Genomic DNA, 19367 nt, shown 5'->3' with positions numbered 1-19367 from the left:
ATATCAGCTGTTTTGATTCCGTATGAGCTGTTTGGATTCTTCCTCTTTCTTTTTAGTTCTAGTAATCAACAACAGCGACGACAATGCTGTTGTTGTATAAGACGACTATAACTACGCCTATTACATCATTACGACTGTACAGGTAGTGCTGGAAAGAGAGTTACTCCATTGATACTTTACTCTTAACTAATTTACATTTACATCCATTTACGCAAGTACAAATCAATATACATTTGACAACTTTAAAGAACTTTGCTGAACAAGCACAACATAATTAGGATACATTTGTAGATCAAAACCGATCAAGAGGAAAACGTATTAGGAAAGTAAAAGGATAATATGATAAAAGACATACATTCAAAACATACATCGATGTTATTTACACTCAGTAATTCAAATTACAGGGAGCTTTCGCTGATGTTGTTGTAATTTTACTTGACGCCACAAGATGTCACTAAAACACATTTTACTAATAGCGACTTCAGATTTTAGGGGGGCAAATTTGTGCGAGTGTTTAGCCACGCCCCCAGTGACGACGTGTGTAGTAGCGGTTTACAGCAACAGGTTTCCCTTCATTCAGCCTGGCTCAGCCTCTTCTCTCCACGCTTACAGTCAGAACGGCCTATAACATCTTATTATGGACCGGAGAGCTCGTCGATTTTTCCTCCGTCATCTTCCACTCACATGTGAAGAAAGAATCTGTGAAAATGGCTCATTTTCTACATCCGAATCTGGATTTCTGTTTGGATTTTATCCTCAAGAAAACTGATTTGGAAGTTCGAATCGCTTTTTGGGGCTTTCCTCTGAATTGGATGGTAAAATGTAGATTATCTGATTGAGCACTTGTAACATAACTGTCCCAATATTTGTCTATTACAGTGCGTCAGTAGAATAGTCGACGTTCATTTCTTATTTTGGCGACTTTTCTGGATTGGAAGTGGACTCGTGTTTTGAAAATCCCTCTACTCCCCAAAGGTTTTCATCCTCCAAATTGCGAAGAATGTTTGTTTTTCATCGTCTTCACTGTTTAAAAAGTTTTGTCGCGTTGGAGTGAATCGAAAGCCATCATGATTTCGGAGGAGAGAAGCACTCACGTCAATAAACAAACTCTGAGTTTCCCTGTGGGATTATTGATCCGCTCCCCGAAGAAACGCCTCGCCAAGCTGGGGAGGAAACCCAGCAATGGATCCGTACAGTGAGTCTGTATGCAGTATACATATGTAACACACGAGTTTGAGTTGAATAGGATCTCTGGAGTGGAATCATCAATACAACACATTCAGCTAAATAAACAGAGAACCAACAACGAGTTTACCATGATGTATTTCCTGATCGTTATCATAAAGATTTATAATATTACTTCTTGTTAAATGTAAGAATATTCTGTTAATGTCTGTCGTCACTCTGGTTAGGATCCTGATTATTTACTGAGACATATTTACATTTCCCAGTGTGTTTTCAAATCTCCCACTGGATCACTGCAGGGCCTCCTGAAGGGAAACCCAATGAAACCTGCCACACAATGAGTCCGTTAGTAAGCAAACAGAGTATCATAGATTTGCTGTAAGGATGATAACGGCTGTCATACTCCAGTGGTTCTCGATTGTTTGTTGGTCCTGCCTGTGGTACGTTTCCTGTACCTGCAGGGTCACATCGGGGACTCATCCACCCAGTGACCGGTTGCTGGTCCCAGGGAGAACAAACTCAGACAAACTGATTCACTCTCACACCTGCAGACAGTTTAGATTTTCCATTCCACCTTAAAGCTGTTTTTGCCGTGTAGGAGGAAACCACAGAAACCAACACATACTGTACAAGACGAGAACTGACAAACTCCAAACAGAAAAGCTCAAACTGCGTCTCTGTGTGTCTGAACCTGTTTCGCCCTCTCTGTCCCCTCTCAGATCCAACAACTCAGACACCACCGTGCGCTCGTCAGAGAGCGTCAGCGTCCGGCAGCCTGCCAAGAGCAAAATCCGCCGACACAACAACAGGCTCTCCTCTGTGTTCAACCGCAGCCCCAACCTGCGGGACAGTGGGCGCCATGGCCTCGGGCCAGGCAGCAGGAGTACGACCGGCGACCTCCGAGCCTCGGACGACCCGGCTGAGTTGTCCAGTCGAATGTCCGCCCCCGGCATCTTGAAGATCTTTGGCAGCGACATCTGTCAGGGGACCAACTACAAGAGCGTGCTGGCCACCACTCGCTCCAGCTCCAAGGAACTGGTCAAGGAGGCTCTAGAGAGGTAACAGATCATAGTGCAGTAAGAAAAGTTGTGTGACATCTGTGGGAGATGAGTTACAGATGATCTGATGTGATTTGTTTCCTTTGCTGTCCAGGTACTGCCTGGAGAAAGAAGACGCCGGCGACTACGTGCTTTGCGACGTGATTGGCCACACGGGGACGGATAACCAGTGGAAAAGAGAGTGTTTCCGGGTGGTGGGCGACAATGAGAAGCCCCTGGTGCTGCAGTCACTGTGGAAGCCCAAAGAAGGCTTCTCCAGGCGCTTTGAAATCCAACGGCGAGCCAGCGTGGAAGAACAAAGCGCCAAGGACAGAGATACAATCACAGCAGGTACGGCACAGGCTCAGGTCCAGATCCACAGCTGGACTCTTTCTAGTTTGAAAGCACACATCTGAGCCTTGTCAGTGACGTAAACACAACTCAGCGACCCTAAAATCCTTACGCATGGGTAATCAATCACTGGGTCTCTGCCTCGGTGCCATGCAGAGCCTTTATCCTGGCCTCTTACGGCCGGGTAACGGCCCTCATTGTCCGGCTTATCACCGGTTGGAGCGCTGGAGATGGCAGGCGTGTGAGAGAGGTCAGGGGGGTACAAAAGCAGCAGTGAGGGATGGAGGAGGTCAGCGCGGCCCGGCTCTTATCTTTGTTTTATTGCGAGGTCCCATCAGGGCGCTGGGAGGCAGCAGCAGCAGATCTCTCCCCGTCGGGCCTGTGGCTGCCAGAATGCGGCCACTGGTTTGCTTTGTTATTGTTTCTATCAGAGCGAAACTTCCTGCACTCAGGGGACTGTGTGGTCCTGTGGATTTTGGCATGGGGGGCTGTTACGGTTCTTCAACACGCCGGCGTGCCAGCAACAATTTTTTTTAAACAGGAGATCATTTCGAAAGCTCCCATCCAGACAACCCAAGTTCTCATGGTTGCTGCCTCCCGTGTGATCCCACCCTCCTCTCCCTCTCCACTCTCTGCCCTTTCGCTCTGTGGGTTTAAGCAGGGGGTCCGGTCCCTGACACTTTGGCTGAACAATGTGGGAAACGCCCATTTCCACAGCTGATAAGGGGCGGCAGAGCGCTGGGTGTGAAGCCGGGCTCTCTGGACATTCCACGGTGCTTAATGGCTCCAAATGAGCTGAATAGTGTTTGTGTTACGTCAGGCCGGCCCGGGCGGCTGTTAGCATCAGATAGAGGCGACTGCATCTCACCTTCCCCTCCACGTTTCCTCTCTTTCCTCTGGTCATGTTGGGTTTGAATGGGTGCCAGTGGCGGTGAAGCATTATGTCCACGTCCCTTTTGATAAGCACAGAGATTTTAAGGGGGAATTCTGGTTAATGTGACTCCAAGCTGTAAAATACAACATCACATCACACAAGTGAAATAGGAATAGTTTCAGTTTGATCTCCATCTTGGCTGCAGGCAGGCGTTTTCTCAGCGTTAGTTAGATGTTTACAAGCACTTAAAAGTGACACTCCAGCAAAATATGCTCACCGTTGCCTCAGAAAGTGTTTTCCCGTCACATTTTACCTCTTTAAATGTCTGTTTTTTACAAGGTGCTGCCACCATTAGATTACAACAGAGTTCTAATTAGGGAAAGGGACAGTGTCAAATCGTATTATTATATTATAATTATTATAATATTATTATTCTTCGATTAAGGCAATAGATTTATTTATATTCATCTATATTATATTAACTAACCGTCCCTTCATCGTCTCCATGCAGGCATCAATGCTCAGGCTCGCAGGCTGCAGAAGAGCCGCTCCAGAGTGGCGTCCCTGTTTGTGGACGGCAGCGTGGAGGACGCGGACAGTCTGGGGATCTGGAGGAGCCTGAGCGACATGGATCTGTCCGCCATGGGGAAGGAGGCCGGCCGGGTCCAGCGGAGTCCGCTCAGGGAGGATCCCGAGGCCGAGGCGGACAAGGAGGTCCTGCGGTTGGGCATGGAGAAGGAAGAGACGGAGAGCAGCGACGACAACACCACCCAGTACTCCATCCACCCTCCCTTTGACTTCCCCTACTTCCTCCTGCTGCAGGGCTACAGCCACAGACAGGTGGGTGTGATACCTGCAGGAATGTCTCACCTTATGCCACAACTACACACCACTTCAAGAGAAATCACTACCCTACTGTCAATCTAGTCTACAGGAAGTGGGAAGAGGGAATCGCTCAGATAGTCTGTGTCATTCAAACATTATGTGCAAACACAAGCTTGGAGCGGGAGGAAGGAAGCTCGCTGTGGTGCTCAACATGTGGTGCGATGGGAGCAGGTGATCAGCCTCAAGGTTCAGAGGTCACACGGCTGCATTTCAGAGGGGGAAACTGAAACAGAAATGACTCTGAGTTACCACAGGGGGACGAGGTGTCTGTCAGCATGTCCAAGTGACAGAACAGGGACAGTGTGTGTGTGTGAGGCAAAAACAAGATAAGCATGATTGAAGACACGCACTGGAGGATAAACTACACCGAGGCTATTCTTAGAGTAGAAGTAAACTTGGTGGGGTGTGTTTTCGAGTTTGACTCTGAGAAAACAGCTTGGAAAATATCACACCCATCGTGCGTTGACGTCCGCTGCACTTTACGCTGTTTACAGAGCTCATTTCACACGAAACCAGAAAGTCAGGCTGTGGTTTGAGCCCGGCCCATTCCCAGAGACAGGAAGCTCGCTCTCTCTCTCTCTCTCTCTATCTCTCTCTCTCTCTCTATCTCTCTCTCTCTCTCTAGCTGTGTTGTTTGTCCCCTGCCAGTGGAGATCTGCTGACTGTGCAGGACTCTGAGGGCACCGCAGCACGCCGGGCACTGTGGCAGGCTCAATCTTGCGTCGACTTATTTGGCAACAATAGTTCAACTCAAAGCCGAACCAAAGGAGCGACACAGATTCATAGTGTGTGTGTGTGTGTGTGTGTGTGTGTGTGTGTGTGTGTGTGTGGTCTATGCCTTGTTTAGCCATTAAAATCTCTCTCTGACTTCATCTGCTATCAAAAAGAGGACTAATTTCAAATTCTATCCATCATAAATAGACTTTCTGTTGAAGTTGAAACAATAACATCATTTTCACATTTGGATTATGAGAGCATAACATTGGCAGTGATTCTCTATACAGTAAATTTAGCAACAGCAGATGTGTGATATATATAGAGACTATGATCTGTGCACACGTGTATATATAGATGTGCACTACTGTAGGCGTACATGCTGTACATTACAAACATCCTCTCTATGTAAAAATAGGCTTTCTGCATGAGTAATAAGCAGTGTTTGCTGGTGTGTTTGGAGCAGAGCTGCACATATGCGGCACACATGCAAACCCTGAAACCAAAACTATGCAGGTCCGCTCTCCATGAATGTACATCTGTGTACCAAGGAGCAGAGGGGGGGGGGGGGGGGTTCATCCAACTCATCCTGCTGTTGACTTACAAAACCTTACATAAGACAATCAGATCTATCCTACATATAGAGTGCTGAATGAAGCCATAGCATTCATTCAAATCCATCTTCCTGCAGGATTTCGTCATCTACCTGATGAGTGGGACCACCACCATCTTTGGCTGCTGCAGGGAGCACTGTAACGGAGAAGACGAGGAGAGACTGAAGGTGGACATCCTTCTCTTTGCTCCTGATGTGCTGCCCCAACACTGCTGTGTGCGACGCTTGGACTCTACCGGCTCCAGCTCCACGGGGGAGCCCAAAAAAACCCAGACGATGCTGAAGCCCCTCCACGGCGCCCCGGTGACCAGGAATGGATTCATCCTCAAGGACGAGGTGGAGCTGATTCCCGGGGACTTGGTGGGTTTGGGGAAACACTACCTGTTCATGTTTAAGGATCCTACCAGTGGGTCAGGATCCACACAGACGCCTCCTTGGATGACCAAGCTCTGCCCCAACTCTGACACTAAGGGCTCGTCGTCTTGTCTATCGTGCGGCTCCTCCGCTACAATCAAAGGGATGCAGAGGAAGACCTCGCCGCCCCGCTGGAGGGACCTGGAAGGCACGGAGGCTTCGCTGAGCTACGAGCTGGAGCAGGAGGGAAAGGTTCTGTGTCAGATCTTGGACATGTCTAACCCCAGTGGGAACGATCCAAAGCTGACTCCTGCTTTCCTGCTCAGCCTCTGCATCCAGCACTCAGCCGCCACCTTTGAGCTGACACACTTCAGAAAAATGCTGCTCACGATAGCCGGCGAGATCCAGCTCACCATGTGGGTCAGTGTGACACGTCTTTCTTTCTTTCTTCCATCATATTTGTGGCTTGTAGTCTCAGTTAAAGCCTGTGCATTGAGCACTAAGCTCAGGAGAGAAGGAACAGTAATCAAAGGTGCTGTCAGGTTGTGTTTAGGTTTGGATGCTTTCTTAATCTGTGTCTTGTCTTCTCTCTCTCAGGAGAAGACGAAGGAACTTGCAGCACTTCAGCCAGAAATGTGAGTACAACAGCCATGAGCTCAGTTTGTCTCAGAAGTCTCTGACAGGGAGCTGTCAAGGAGGGAAAAGCAGCACCTGCTACACGGTGGCACTTAAAGCCTGCAGCTCGACTGTCTGAACAACAGAGAGCTTAAAGTCTGAGCTGACAAACAGAGAAATGAAAGGCAGGTTGTGCATTTTCCCACACTTACTTCTCCATGAAGTGAAACAAGACAAAGACATGAAATATACTTTGCCAAAGTCAAAGTTGAACAAACTGAAGGAAAAGAGGAAACCTGTTTTACCAAATCACCTGAACGCTGGTTTGCAGAACTTAAAGATTATAATATGTAGAACCAAAGATCTACTGGTTCTGTTGTTATATTGTTATCTTGTTGATTTTAATACATATCTATTTGTTAGTGCTTTTAATGAAACTGTAAACATCCACGCACATCTAGAATCACAAGTTTAATTGTACTAATAATATTAGTACAACAACCATGAATTTAAGTCATATTTGTTCATTTTATTTTGTATATTAGTCTATCAACAAAATAAAATGAACAAATATGACTTAAATTCATGGTTGAACCCAACAAAGTTCAGTTTTGGCAGCCAGAAGGAACTCAATATTGATAATGTTGTCGGACAGTATGTGGGTGGAACCAGAACATATGAGCTGGGTGGTAAAAACGCCTCAGGAAGTCAAAATCTGATGTCATAGCAAAGGAAATACCAAAGGCATGAACAGAGATTTCTATATATGGTCCAATCAAATGTACTGAAATGCTTTTTACTCTTACTTCTGATGGTAACATAAATGCTGTGGCAGGAAGGTCACTCTCACTCTCCTGCAGTTAAACAGACACACTGCTCTTTAAGTGTCAAAAAGAGAGTTAAGTCAAAGAATCATTGAACGTGACCTGGATCATGTCCATGTTTTTCTGACACGCTTTTGCTTCAGGAGCTCCGGTGAGGCGCAGACGGATCAGCTGCAGCTCCTGAGCATGGACGAGCTGATCCCGGGTCTGCAGCCACTGCTACTCTGGATGGGAAACTCCATCGAACTGCTCCACTTCATCCAGCATGAAGTGCCTCAGCTGCTGCCCTGGAGGCAGGAGGAGGAAGGTGGGACACGTGACAGCAGCACCATCTGAAGCTCCAAGGCCACGCTAACATCTGCAGGCGCTTCGGTGTGTCTCTAAGTTCACCTGTGTGTGTTTCCCTCCAGACGTGTTGGACTGTGAGATGTCGTCCACTCGGACAGCCTGTGAGGAAGCCATGACGGTGCTGGAGGAAGTCATCATGTTCACCTTCCAGCAGACCGTCTACTATCTGACCAAGGTTGGCCGCTTCATAAACTTTCAATCTGCTGTTTTAACGAGTGAAAGAAAAGAATTAGATCATGAAATGTCTTTGCCACACACACACACACACACAAGCTGTAACATTGACATAAATACGTAGACCCATCTGCCCTGTGTAAACTGAAAGGTAGAGGGTCTGGAGTTCTGGCTGCGTGTGAAGCAGAAAGTTCAGAAACTGTAATCACCACATTCTGTTTTCGTTAAGCGTATTCCAGTCTGAAAACGCAGAAACACAATGGAAACGGCACCACTGTCCGTCAGGAAAGGCCTGCGAGATAGAGCGAGCGCGTCCTCCTTTCCACTGACTGCAGCGTAAACAGAGCCGATCATGTTTCCCACGGTTACAGCGGTTTGTTGAAGAAAGGAAGCAGAATCGCTGATTTGATAAGAAACAACAGCAGATGCTCCATGAGACTGAGGGTCTCAGAATCTGATGATGTGACAGTTTTCTCAAAGTAGTCAAACTCTAGACGTCCTCAGCCTGGAAACTTTCACAGTGTGTGTCTGGATTTGTGTGACAACAACAGGCTGGTGCCTCCCGTTTTACAGCCTGACGCCACCATGACAGTCTGGATTTATGTGACTTTCCCATGTTAACCGCGGCTCATTAGAGGCCCGACAGTCTATGCACAACGTCTTCAACGTCGGCTGCGGCAGAGAAAGTGAAGCTGCCACACTGAGCAGTGACCGCACGAGGAAGGGAAGAAAGGGAAGGAAGGAAGGAAGCAGGAAGAGTCTGCACTGTTTGGTAGAATTTGGTAGAAGTTTGGCAGATTGTTTGCTATGGAGATTATTTGCCACTTTCAAAGCTTAGCTGTACAGCCCCATGGTAGTTTCCAGCAGTTTATGCGTAGTGAGAGTGGATGGTGATGTATATAGATGTTTAGAGGGACAGGACTGTCTTGAGGGGTCTCTTTCCTGCAGGGGAAGATAAACTGACATGACAGAAACACACAAAAGAGGAAAGGAAGGGAGGAGAAGCTGTGTATTTCTGTTAATTTCCTGTGAGGAACGACCACGGATGCATCACTTCCTCTTCTTTCTTTAAAGTGATACCGATTCACACAATGGTTGTCATGGAAATTACGTCCTTACTAGATCAGTGGCAGTATTTGTTACGTAAATAAACCAGAAACCACAGGAATACATTGTGGGTGTGTTGCTGTGAGAAGTTCTTATAAAATGTCTTGGCCGTGTCTCTCTGTCTGTGAGGTCCGTCCTCTGTCCTCTGTCCTCTGTCCTCGCCTTTGTCCCTGATTGACTGTCCAGCACCTGCAGCTGCTCTGTAATCAGGTGACCGGTTCCTTCAGGCATGCAGGGTTATTGCGGTTTTTATGGTCTCGTCCACATTATCTTAGTCACAGTGTGTGAGCAAGAGTGCGTTGGTGTGTGTGCGCACGTGTCTGTGCGTGTACTTAGCAGGTGATGTCATACAATGGAAACAATGGAAGAACTGTGTCACAAAAAAGGAGCCCGAGCGATAAGAGCCGGATCTGTGGGAGAACTGACAACAAGCTGGCATTCCATGAAAGTGCTGAGAGGTGGCAGAATGGTGTGTTTGTGTGTTTGTGTGTTTGAGAGGGGCAGAGCGGGGCTGCGACATCATGATTTTAGTTGTTTTAGGTTATTTTCTCAGATTTTACAGTGTAATATAGTCGTGTGTGTGTTGTGTTGTCTTGTCAAAGTTTCTAAGACATGAATCCAGTGAGACAAACTCAAAGGTCCTGAAGAGACCCAAACCCCTTACGTTTCAAACTAGACCCTAAAATGAAAATGCAAGCAAGAAACAGAATACTTTGTCCCTCCTGCCGTACAAACATTTGGTGACTGTGCCGATCCACTCTTGTTGTTTTTCTGTTTTCTTCTCTGGCCGTATTTGCAGTTTTGGCACCTATAAAGACTCAAATTGCCGTATGTGATGGGACTCTTTACTGCACTACAGCTGCCCTTTGTACTGGGCAACAAACTTTCCCCCTTGGTTTCCTGTCCACTCTGTGAAAGCCTTCCTCTCTGTGACTCACTGTCATTATGTTCTGCGCACGTAAGCACTAAACTGGACAGAAAGAGAGATGTTTGTGCTCTGGATTCTGGATACAATCTGGAAGCAAAATCTCTGCAAAACATTTAGCACTTTATGTTCTTCGCCCAAGCCTCATCATCCTCTCCCCTCCTTCCACAGAGTATGTACTCGGCGTTGCCTGGTTTACTGGACGGTAACCCGTTTTCGGAGAGCGGCCATCTGAGAGTCCCCGATGGGGTCGACGGCATCCTGGAGGTGCTGAAGGAGGCGCTGAAGCTGCTCACGGCCTTCCAGGTCCACCCCAACATCTCCTCACAGCTCTGCACCTACTTGTTCTTCTTCATCAACGCCTCGCTGTTCAACTCCCTCATGGAAAGAGGTGTGAGCCCAGCGTCTACCCACTCCACGTCACAGCACACACTCCTGTCTAACACTCCTGTCTCACACCCTGGCGGTTTGTCCTCCTCTCATTTCTCTCTCCTTCTCTGACTCATCCGTTGCTCAGGATCACTCGGGGGTTTCTACCAGTGGTCCCGAGGGGTGCAGATCCGGGCCAATCTGGACCTGCTGATGGACTGGATCCAGAGCATTGGTCTGGGCGACGTGGCCACTGAATTCTTCCAGAAGCTTTCAGCTGCCGTCAATCTTCTAGCCACACCCAGAGAAACGCTGCTGCAGGTCAGAGGACATCCGTCTCTCCTTTCCTGTTTGTCTCAGAGCCAGCGGTGTAGCATCGCAAATCATTGGCGGTTTTGCGTCAGTCTGAATGTTTTCATCTTCCTGAAGGTGTCGGTACAACATTAGTCAGGTCTGTTTATGTTTTAGGTGCAAAACTTTCCATCTTTGTGAGAGGTGAACTTGATGTAACCCCTCCTCAGACACAAACGCAGCCGCTCGCTCCCTCCTAGTGCTGACCAATAACGCCATAGAAGTTGATAACACAACATTCTGAGGAAGCTGCTTATTGGTTTATGGCTGTAGCGGCTATAAGAACATAATTATACACGTGAGTTGTTTGCTTTAATCTCCCGGGTACCAAGCACAAGCAGTAACCAGAGATCACATGCGAGGCGGACGTAGAATCAGGCTGCAATTGGTTTGACACTTATGGAATATGTTCTCACTTTAAACCTTAGCATTATTATAATTATTAGCAGTGTCAGCCAAGTGAAAACATAAAGCCAAGAGCTCAAATTACATCTCAAAGAACAAAACAGATCAAACGTGATCATTTGATACTGTTTCATGCTACATACCGTACACTGAAGCATTCACGTCATCCGTACACAAGCCTTTGCTTTTGTACTGGTAGATTACTTACTTTACATTTAATCCCCGCTTTAGAATTATCCTCTCACTCAATGGCGAGCTTGTTTTACCAGAGAAGAAAACTTCAGATCTGACTTGGGTGGTTACGAAACACGACGAGGTGTTCAGAGACATAAAGAGAAACGAACACATGATGGTGAAACGGAACAAAGGTAATAGAAAAGGTCACAGGCAGATTATGTGTACGTGATGGAGTGTTGCGGCCATATGTGGTTGATAAGTTGCCTCACAAGTTCTTATTTGAGCCTTCTTGTGCAGTTACTTTTCACTTTTTTTCCAAGAAGTAACATTTTCCAAGAAGTGAAAGAAGTTGAAACGTCTTGACCATGCAGAACAAAGTTCAGATTGGAGCCTCTGAACCCATGAGCAACGTGATCCTGCTCTGCGTCAGCGCTTTGCGTCACCTTCACCAGCAAAGGGGCTGATTGATCAGTTCTGAGCCTACCTTAAAAGGATCTAACTCTGGCGTCTGGCCTTTCTCCTTCCGTCTTGAAGTACTTCTGTCAATGATGCTGAAAGAAATGTATCCCAATTTGATTGAAGATTGATTGAAGCTCTGTTCTCAGCGATCCAAAAATCTGTTATGATGTAATCATCCGCAAAAAAGCTTCAAGCGTTCAAGCAAGGGTGTAATCTTGGTGATGCAGGCCCATTGTGTGTGATGAAACTTCCATTTTTTATTCCAAAAAATAAAAATATGAATTAAATAAAACAGCTGATTCGAAAGTTTTACCCAAAGCAAATATAGTACAGCCTTACTCCATTCCCTCCTGTCAGGCTCAGAATTTATCAATCGACCCTCCCGTGAGCTCTTGCCTGGGACCCGTTTGCACCACATCACTCGCAGCCGCGGTACCAGCCCGACCCATCTCCCTCCCCGGCCACGGCCGGGCCGCGTCTCGTCTCGCTGGTGGGGTTGGACGGTTGCTAGGAGACCTGTGGTTTGTGTGCCATGAGGTCACTCTGTGGTCAGGGAGATTGAGCACACGCCCTCCACAGATCCTCACTTCTCCCTTTGCAGTCCGGGGCTCGTGGGAATTTAAGTGGCTGGCTGGCACCGCCGGAAAGTTTGTTTCCACCCCAAGACGTCTGCAGTTGAGGACAGACAACATCTGAGGGGATATTTCAGGAGACCAAGCTGTCCGGCCTTTAAACGGCAGACATAACAAACAGGCATTTTTAAAGTTTCTTCTGTTTATAAGCAGTGTTTAAACTCCACCTTCTGCTGAGCTCAGTGTGGCGTCTTTGTCTCAGCAGACGGGCTGGGACCCCATAACGTTTAGCTGGTGGTTTCCATTGTAGACTCAGCAAGCGTCTGGGGGAAAGTCATGTTTCCACCAATTCAACTGAAACCAGATTGAAAGAGTTGTGACGTTTGTGACGTAACAATCAAGTATAAATGTCAGTGATCTTACTGGTAAATGAGTCGACTGTTTACTTATCGCTTAACTGCTTTCTTTACTCATGAAAAAAGATCAAATGCTTGGCAGCTACTGTGAGAAAAACAATCAAACACCATGATAAGGGCTTTTACCATAACCTGAGAGGTAATGAAAAGTTTGCACTTCACACAGAGGTCATAACAAAGATGATGATGTGCTAATTAGTGATACTTGGCTGAACTCCAGCGCTCACACTCAAGCCTTTTATCGCACGGTTTGCAACAAAGACAACACACACCCTGAGCTGTGAGGGGGAGCTGGGGCCGGCCAGATAAAGTGCCGCATTCTGACAGACAAATATTTTCCCAAGAGGCTTTGTGACCACATTTGGCCCCAGGGGGTGAAGCAATTCACCAGATCACAGAAATGCTTTGAGATCCTTGGCATGTAAATAAGAGCGTGGAAGCAAACTTGTTCCCTTATGTGGAAACAAGTTTAGCGTGATGGATGAATTGCGTTTGTTTCAGCCTCTCATTCTGCCGCTGATTACAAAGCGTTCCTCTGCAGCCTGTTGTTAGAGCTGAGCTGTCACTGTTGATGTTGTTTGAGGGATTGTTTTATATTTGTGGTCCAGGCGTCTTGGCGTTCTCTGAGGGCCGAGTTCACCGCGCTGAGGCCCGCTCAGCTTAACCACATGTTGAGGGAGTACAACTCCGGCAAAGCCTTCCCCACCGGATGGATCCCACCGCCGGACGAGGCGGAGGACGCCGCCAGGACGAGTGAGTGACACACGCTTCCTTTCTCTCTGTAGACAGCATATGGAAGCTCTCCTTGCCATGAGAGGACCCCTGTTTTTCCCCTTCCAGCAGGAAATTTATCAACCTTTGGATGAAAATCAAAACTCAATTCAACTTATTTAACTGCTGTACTTAAGTATGTCTGTTTTTAACACACACACGCTCACATGTGTTTGCCTCATGAGCCTTCACACAGACGTTCAGAGTAATCCTGTCCTGTCTGTCCAGTCTCCTACAATCAGCTTCAATCTGGTGTCCACCTCTCCCTTCCTCCCTCTTTCCTTCCATTTGCTTCACTCACATTGATGGCACCCTGCTGAGTAAAATCCCAGACCCTGATCCCCAGAAGCCCTCGTGCCGTTTGTGTACTTATTTGACTGCTGCTAATGAAGAGTTTAAACAGCAGAGTCACGGGATTGAATTTCACCACAGCTTTAACAAAGGTCAGGGTCATTTGTGACGGGTGACAGCAGGTATTTCTCTCCTCCTGCAGCCGACATCCTGGAGAGCTTCGACAACCACCCGCCGCTCATCCTGCCCAGCAGCACCTTTCACCTGGAGCTGGGAAAAGCCATCGTGGATCCGGCTCTGTTTGAGCAGCTCGCCCGCCTGCAAGAGTTCATTCGCCATCTCCCCTGCAGCGAAACCCAAACCGAACCTGATGTGGAGAAACAGGTAACAAAGTCCTGTGCGGACTCCCACAGAGAAACTGGTGGCAGTCAGGAAATGAGAAACTTTGATGTTTTAACATCTGTTATTGATTGACCTTCTATTTCTTCACCTTAGACCCTCAATGAGACGACAAACAGCCAGTCTACGACCTCCACCTCTGTCCCCCAGGATCCTGCCCAGCAGGCGGTCTCTGCCCCCGTTACCTGCCCCTGCCTGAGGGCAGAAACAGGCACTTCCTCCTCTGAGCTCCCTCAGGCCCGGGGGTCTCACGGTGACCTGAGCAGCTGTGAAGCAGAACTAACCCAGAAGCTGAAGAGCCTGGAGCTGCAGAACACCCTCCCAGGACAGGCCGACCTCGGCTACCACAAGAGCCTGGCACTGGACCCGTCCTGCCTGCTCACACCCCCCAACACCCCCCAGGGTATGGATCTGGCTGAGCTGGAGGCTGGCCTGCAGGAAGGAGCTCGCCAGCACAGGAAAGGTAACAGAACAAGCAGAGACCTGCTGCTGATGCACACACAGCACAGCTTCTGGCAGCCTAGTGAAGGTGTTGGTTACATATCAGAGACGCAGCTTAATGTCTTTCTGTACTTACACAAGCCAGAGATGCTTCAATCCAACCAGCACTTTATTACTAAACAATAGATCAGATACCTGGATCTGCGTGGTACTACAGTACACTGAGCACTGTATGTGTTTGATCCATCAATTTGGTCACCTGACAAATAAAATAAGAAAACAATAAAAACACAATCCTATCAAACTTGTTCCCATAGAAATGGGCGGAGGCAGAATTTAGCAGCTGAAAGACATTTAGTGAGTCAGCAGAGGAAGATACCTGAGAGGATGAGAGCCTTTACACTCACAAGAAACCCTGACATGACAACAGCAAAGACACGAGGACCAGAATGACAGCATCTCCTTCATGACAGCCTCATTCACAGCTACACGTGAAGCACACGCAGCAGGTTCTGGTTCTCATGATGAACAGTCCTGGCAGGGAGAACACGCCTGCCAGGCTTCAAAGCCAGCAAGTCCCCTTGTAACTAACTTCAGGAATGAGGTCGCCTGTGCTCGTTCCCCCACAAACCTCATTTACCGCCTCTGAGTGACGGACTCTATTAAGGCAAGAATGTAGTGACTTGACCCTGTGGACCCTCCACATATTTGTCCCTGGCGGTTCCAGGTCCATATTAAGGTGCGCTGAGACATAAAAGGGGTGGCGCGCCTTCTCTGTTCCTCCCTTCATCTCCTACAGACTGGACTGGGAGGTTGAGGAATTTCAAGTAGAAGGCGGGCGAGTTGCTCCCGCAGACCCCCCCCCCCCCCTCGTTGCAAAGGAAAGGAAAGAGTGTTTCCTCTTCGGGCTCTATTGTTTGTGGAAGCCTCAGTCGTGAGGTCATCCGTTGGAGCGTCAGGCAGCGAGTGGGAGAGTCGACTTTCAGTCTCTTCAGATTTAAGAGTCCAAACACCTCTCAGCTCTAATCCAGACTTGGATACATGAGAGTGTGTTTGACCCCCTGCTTGCTTTTGAGCGATCACAGAAAGGGTTTAAGCTTCAGGGCTTTATCTTAATCAGACATCTTTAAGTCTCATTGATCCTTGAAGTGCAGGTTTTTTAATCTGTCAAGTGTAATTTGCTTTAAATCTTTAAAGGAGGCCACCTTGATTGTGGAAAATGTCTTGGAATTACACGTTCAACGGGAACGCTGCAGTGCCTCACCTTGGCCTCCCGTGTGTCCACCTTTGTAGTTTTGTCCGTCAAATGTTATTTTGGAGGGTTGGCTAATCCTTTAATCTGGTTCCAAGAATTACACAGAGGTGGTGATGTCAGGAGAGAAAAGAGCAGTGGCCGATCCGTCATGGGAATTTACAGTTGGGTTGGTGCGTGGAATCTTAATCGGCATCGGCATTGTTCCGAGCAGGTCCTGCGTGGGGGGCAGACAGGCTGCGTGCTATAGCAAAGGCGGGAGTGTGTGTGTGCGTGTGTGTGTGTCAGGGGAGTCTGGGGGGAGAAAGCAGCAGAACAGAAGTTGTCTGGATGGGAACATTTTTTTGGGAATGCTACTATTGCTGCGCTGTTGTTATGACAGGTTGAAGACTGAGGAAGTCCCTGTTACAACACAGCACAGTTCCCACAAGAGGACAGGTCCAGATTCAAAGCAGAGACCTCGTACCTCCATCAAGGCCAAGCAGTCCTGATTGGTCTTGTCAAAATAAGAATGAATACAAACTTTTACCTCGGTCATCAACTCTTCCTTCAACCAATGCTCACCTTTCTGCAAAATCTCAATGAAATGAGTCTGAAAGGTTCTCTTGTACATATATGATGCATTTCATCTGATGTGTATGTGTCTGTGTGTTTGTTTAGCCAATGGATGTGCAGATAAGAAGAGAGAGAATGAGGAAGAAGAAGAGGAGGAGGTGTTCACAGTGGAGATCCACAGAGGGCCTCATGGTCTGGGCCTGGCCCTCGTAGACGGATTGGTAAGCCTTTGATTTAGTTTAAAGTTGTCACACTCATCTACTTTAGTCTGTAATAGTGAAGTTGTGAAGTCTGGCTCTTATTGTGGTCGTTTCCAATCAGCCTTTTATTTTCCTTGTTTCCTTAAACCAGACAAACAGCAGTAAAACCTGATAACGCGCTCAGGTGTCATGGCTGAAAGTTAATCAGATTAAACTGTAAACTGCTGCAATTTCAAGGCAGGATGGACTAAAACACACACAGGCCACACTGCACTACAGCACACACATACACATCCCTGAATCTTATTAATCATTTAGACAAGCAAATATGGAAAAGTCGTTTTTTTTCCTCTAAATTCAAAGCACAGAAGTACAAAAGTAGTGATGCTGCAATAAATCTGTCCAAGCTCCAAAGTTTACACCTCTAAGAATGCAAACACACTATTTTTAATCACAGGAATTTATGCAACAACCTGTGATGCTGGGTTAGTCTCTTGTCTTTGTCTGTGTTAATCCCACACGTTTTCCCTTTGATCTCTGTGTGACACAGTGACAGTAGCTTTCAGCACTCACAGCGCCCTCTGTAGGCCATTCCCATGTACTCGTAGCTGAGCTCTTTCCATTCGTCCTGCAGAAAACTCCACTAAAGATGAGCGGCATCTACGTCAAGTCTCTGGTGCCGGGCTCACCTGCCGCTCAGTGTGACAGACTGAGAGCGGGCGACCGGGTCCTGGCTGTGAACGGCATCAGCCTGGTCGGGATGGAGTATCTCACGTAAGCACAAAGTCAAACGCAGACATCTGCACGATCCGCTCACTGCTTTACATTCTCTCTCCTCATTGGAATCTCTGCTTCCATTTCCACAGAGGCAGGGAGGTGATTCGCTCATCTGGAGACTCGCTCAGATTGCTGGTGGCCAAGATAGATTCCAAAGTGACCAACAAGGCCTCGCCCATGACCAAGTGCTGAAGAAGCAGCTGCGGTGGACTATCAAGTGCAATCGGACAAACTGGAAGACATTATACATTCATCCTTCCTGCTCCGCTCAAAGGTGTTGGATGTCTGTCAGCATTCCCCAAAGGAAGCCGGAAACAATTTCACACAATCTTATTGTGAAAAGCTGTACTATATATAAATATATATATTTACAGAATGAGACAATCAACCAAAGCAGCCAGACTGAATTTCCTTTTGCTCCTCTCTTGTCTGGTGTCATGATCCACTGTGAATGCCATCACACCAAAAAACCCACAGTGGGCAGAGACTGGCAGAGAGCAGTTTGCTTTCTTTCCTGCTGTCGCAGCTTCTTTCCGATCTATAAAAACACAGTGTGGGTCTGGACTCCAAACTCATAAACCACCAGCAAGACAGGGAGGAGAACAAGCGTCTGTGATTTCAGCTTCCGGGGAGAGAAAGTGGCTGTTAAAAAACAAATACACACTTTTCTGTCTAAAAAGCATTGATGAGCTTCAAAACAAACAAAGGTGAAGAAAAGTCTCAAAAGCACAATGAGTTATTTTTAAATTCTTGTGTGAAACAGCAGAAAATGCACAAAGAAGTCCATCATACAGAGTCCTTTTGTCATGAACTCTAAAATATTGACATTATTTAAGTTTAGGGGGATTTGCTAATGGGGTGATACAGTTTCACCTCTACCCTCCAAAATACACAATTCTGTTGGGTCTTGCATTATTTCTTCTATGATTCTAGCAGGATGAAGAAAAACATTTTAAATTCCTTAAGCTAGAATATTTGCACCAGGAGCAAAGTGACTTTATCTCTTTTGCTTCCAGATAAGCGAGCCTCCAAAGCTGAATAAGAGACTCAATCATTATTAATGATGGATTTTCTTTACAGTGTCGTCGTTCATTCATTTCATTGTGGCCTTTAGAGTGACACACAGATCTCTACGTATTCCAAAATCACCACAAGATGAATCCATGTAAAGGAAACACACACATCTGATTCTGTTAGTGTAGAATTTGTCATTCAATCTGTACATTTGAGGTCTTCACACACACACACACATTAGCTGACCTGTGTCACAGCCTTACTGCTAGTAGTTGTGGCCAGTACCTGTCAGCTGTGATGTGATCGTTCTTCTTACGCTGTGTGATCACTATGACCGATGTTTTCATGTATTTAACCGAAGGTTTGAGCAACAAACTCTCTGTTCTTTGAGCTGAATTCTGTCAATCTGTGTTTTTCATCCCTTTACTGCCAAGGTAACAGTGTTAAAGCAGAGCAAGTAACGTTCAAGTAAACACAAGTATTTCATTTTTGTTATATTTATATTGCCTATGGAATAAATACTATTTTGTCTTTGAAAACTTTGCACTCTATTCTCTAACTGTGTGAATGGGCAAATATTTATTACAGTAGTTGAAGTACTCCGTAACATAAGATGAATATGCACTCATGAAAGGTTTTGCAGATACAAGCTTTTGTCATCAATGAAAAAGGTGAAGGATTCAGTTTCCTATTTTAAACTCTTTGTCTAAAATGCATCGTACAACTGAGCTAAAAATTGCTGAGATACAATATTTTTAGGCACTCCAAATATCCAAAATAAGAAACAAGCCAGAAAATATAGTGGAGCAAGAGCAGGAAGTAGCACCAAACAAAAGAATTTCACCTAAACGCAGAGTTTGAGTAAACACGCTCATTTACTTTCCACTTTCTTAGCGTGTGTGTAACACACTG

At 46.7% G+C, this 19367-nt stretch overlaps 1 protein-coding gene across 1 annotated transcript; it reads left to right on the top strand.

Moving 5' to 3' along the window:
• The first annotated feature begins 583 nt into the window (after positions 1 to 583).
• Positions 584 to 18988, top strand: radil2a (Ras association and DIL domains 2a). Its single transcript, XM_076143035.1, has 16 exons — positions 584 to 1195; positions 1905 to 2243; positions 2338 to 2573; positions 3959 to 4287; positions 5738 to 6433; positions 6611 to 6648; positions 7596 to 7759; positions 7863 to 7975; positions 10178 to 10397; positions 10524 to 10696; positions 13364 to 13508; positions 14020 to 14201; positions 14313 to 14679; positions 16570 to 16685; positions 17299 to 17438; positions 17531 to 18988. Exons 1-16 carry the CDS (start codon positions 1068 to 1070, stop codon positions 17631 to 17633), a joined length of 3489 nt encoding a protein of 1162 aa, XP_075999150.1. The 5' UTR covers positions 584 to 1067; the 3' UTR covers positions 17634 to 18988.
• The last annotated feature ends 379 nt before the right edge of the window (positions 18989 to 19367 follow it).

This window comes from Genypterus blacodes, unplaced genomic scaffold (assembly GCF_046128005.1).
Source record: "Genypterus blacodes isolate CSIRO-AG114 ecotype Tasmania unplaced genomic scaffold, CSIRO-AGI_Gbla_v1 ptg000022l_1, whole genome shotgun sequence".
NCBI classification, from domain to species: Eukaryota; Metazoa; Chordata; class Actinopteri; order Ophidiiformes; family Ophidiidae; genus Genypterus; species Genypterus blacodes.
Note: the sequence above shows the minus strand (reverse complement) of the source record. Positions and strands in the feature narration are given on the sequence as shown.

Coding starts and splice junctions, on each gene's coding strand:
- radil2a (XM_076143035.1), top strand. CDS start 1,068: ATGATTTCGGAGGAGAGAAGCACTCACGTCAATAAACAAACTCTGAGT. Junction 4,288..5,737: donor AGGGCTACAGCCACAGACAG/GTGGGTGTGATA, acceptor ATCTTCCTGCAG/GATTTCGTCATCTACCTGAT. Junction 7,760..7,862: donor CTGGAGGCAGGAGGAGGAAG/GTGGGACACGTG, acceptor GTTTCCCTCCAG/ACGTGTTGGACTGTGAGATG.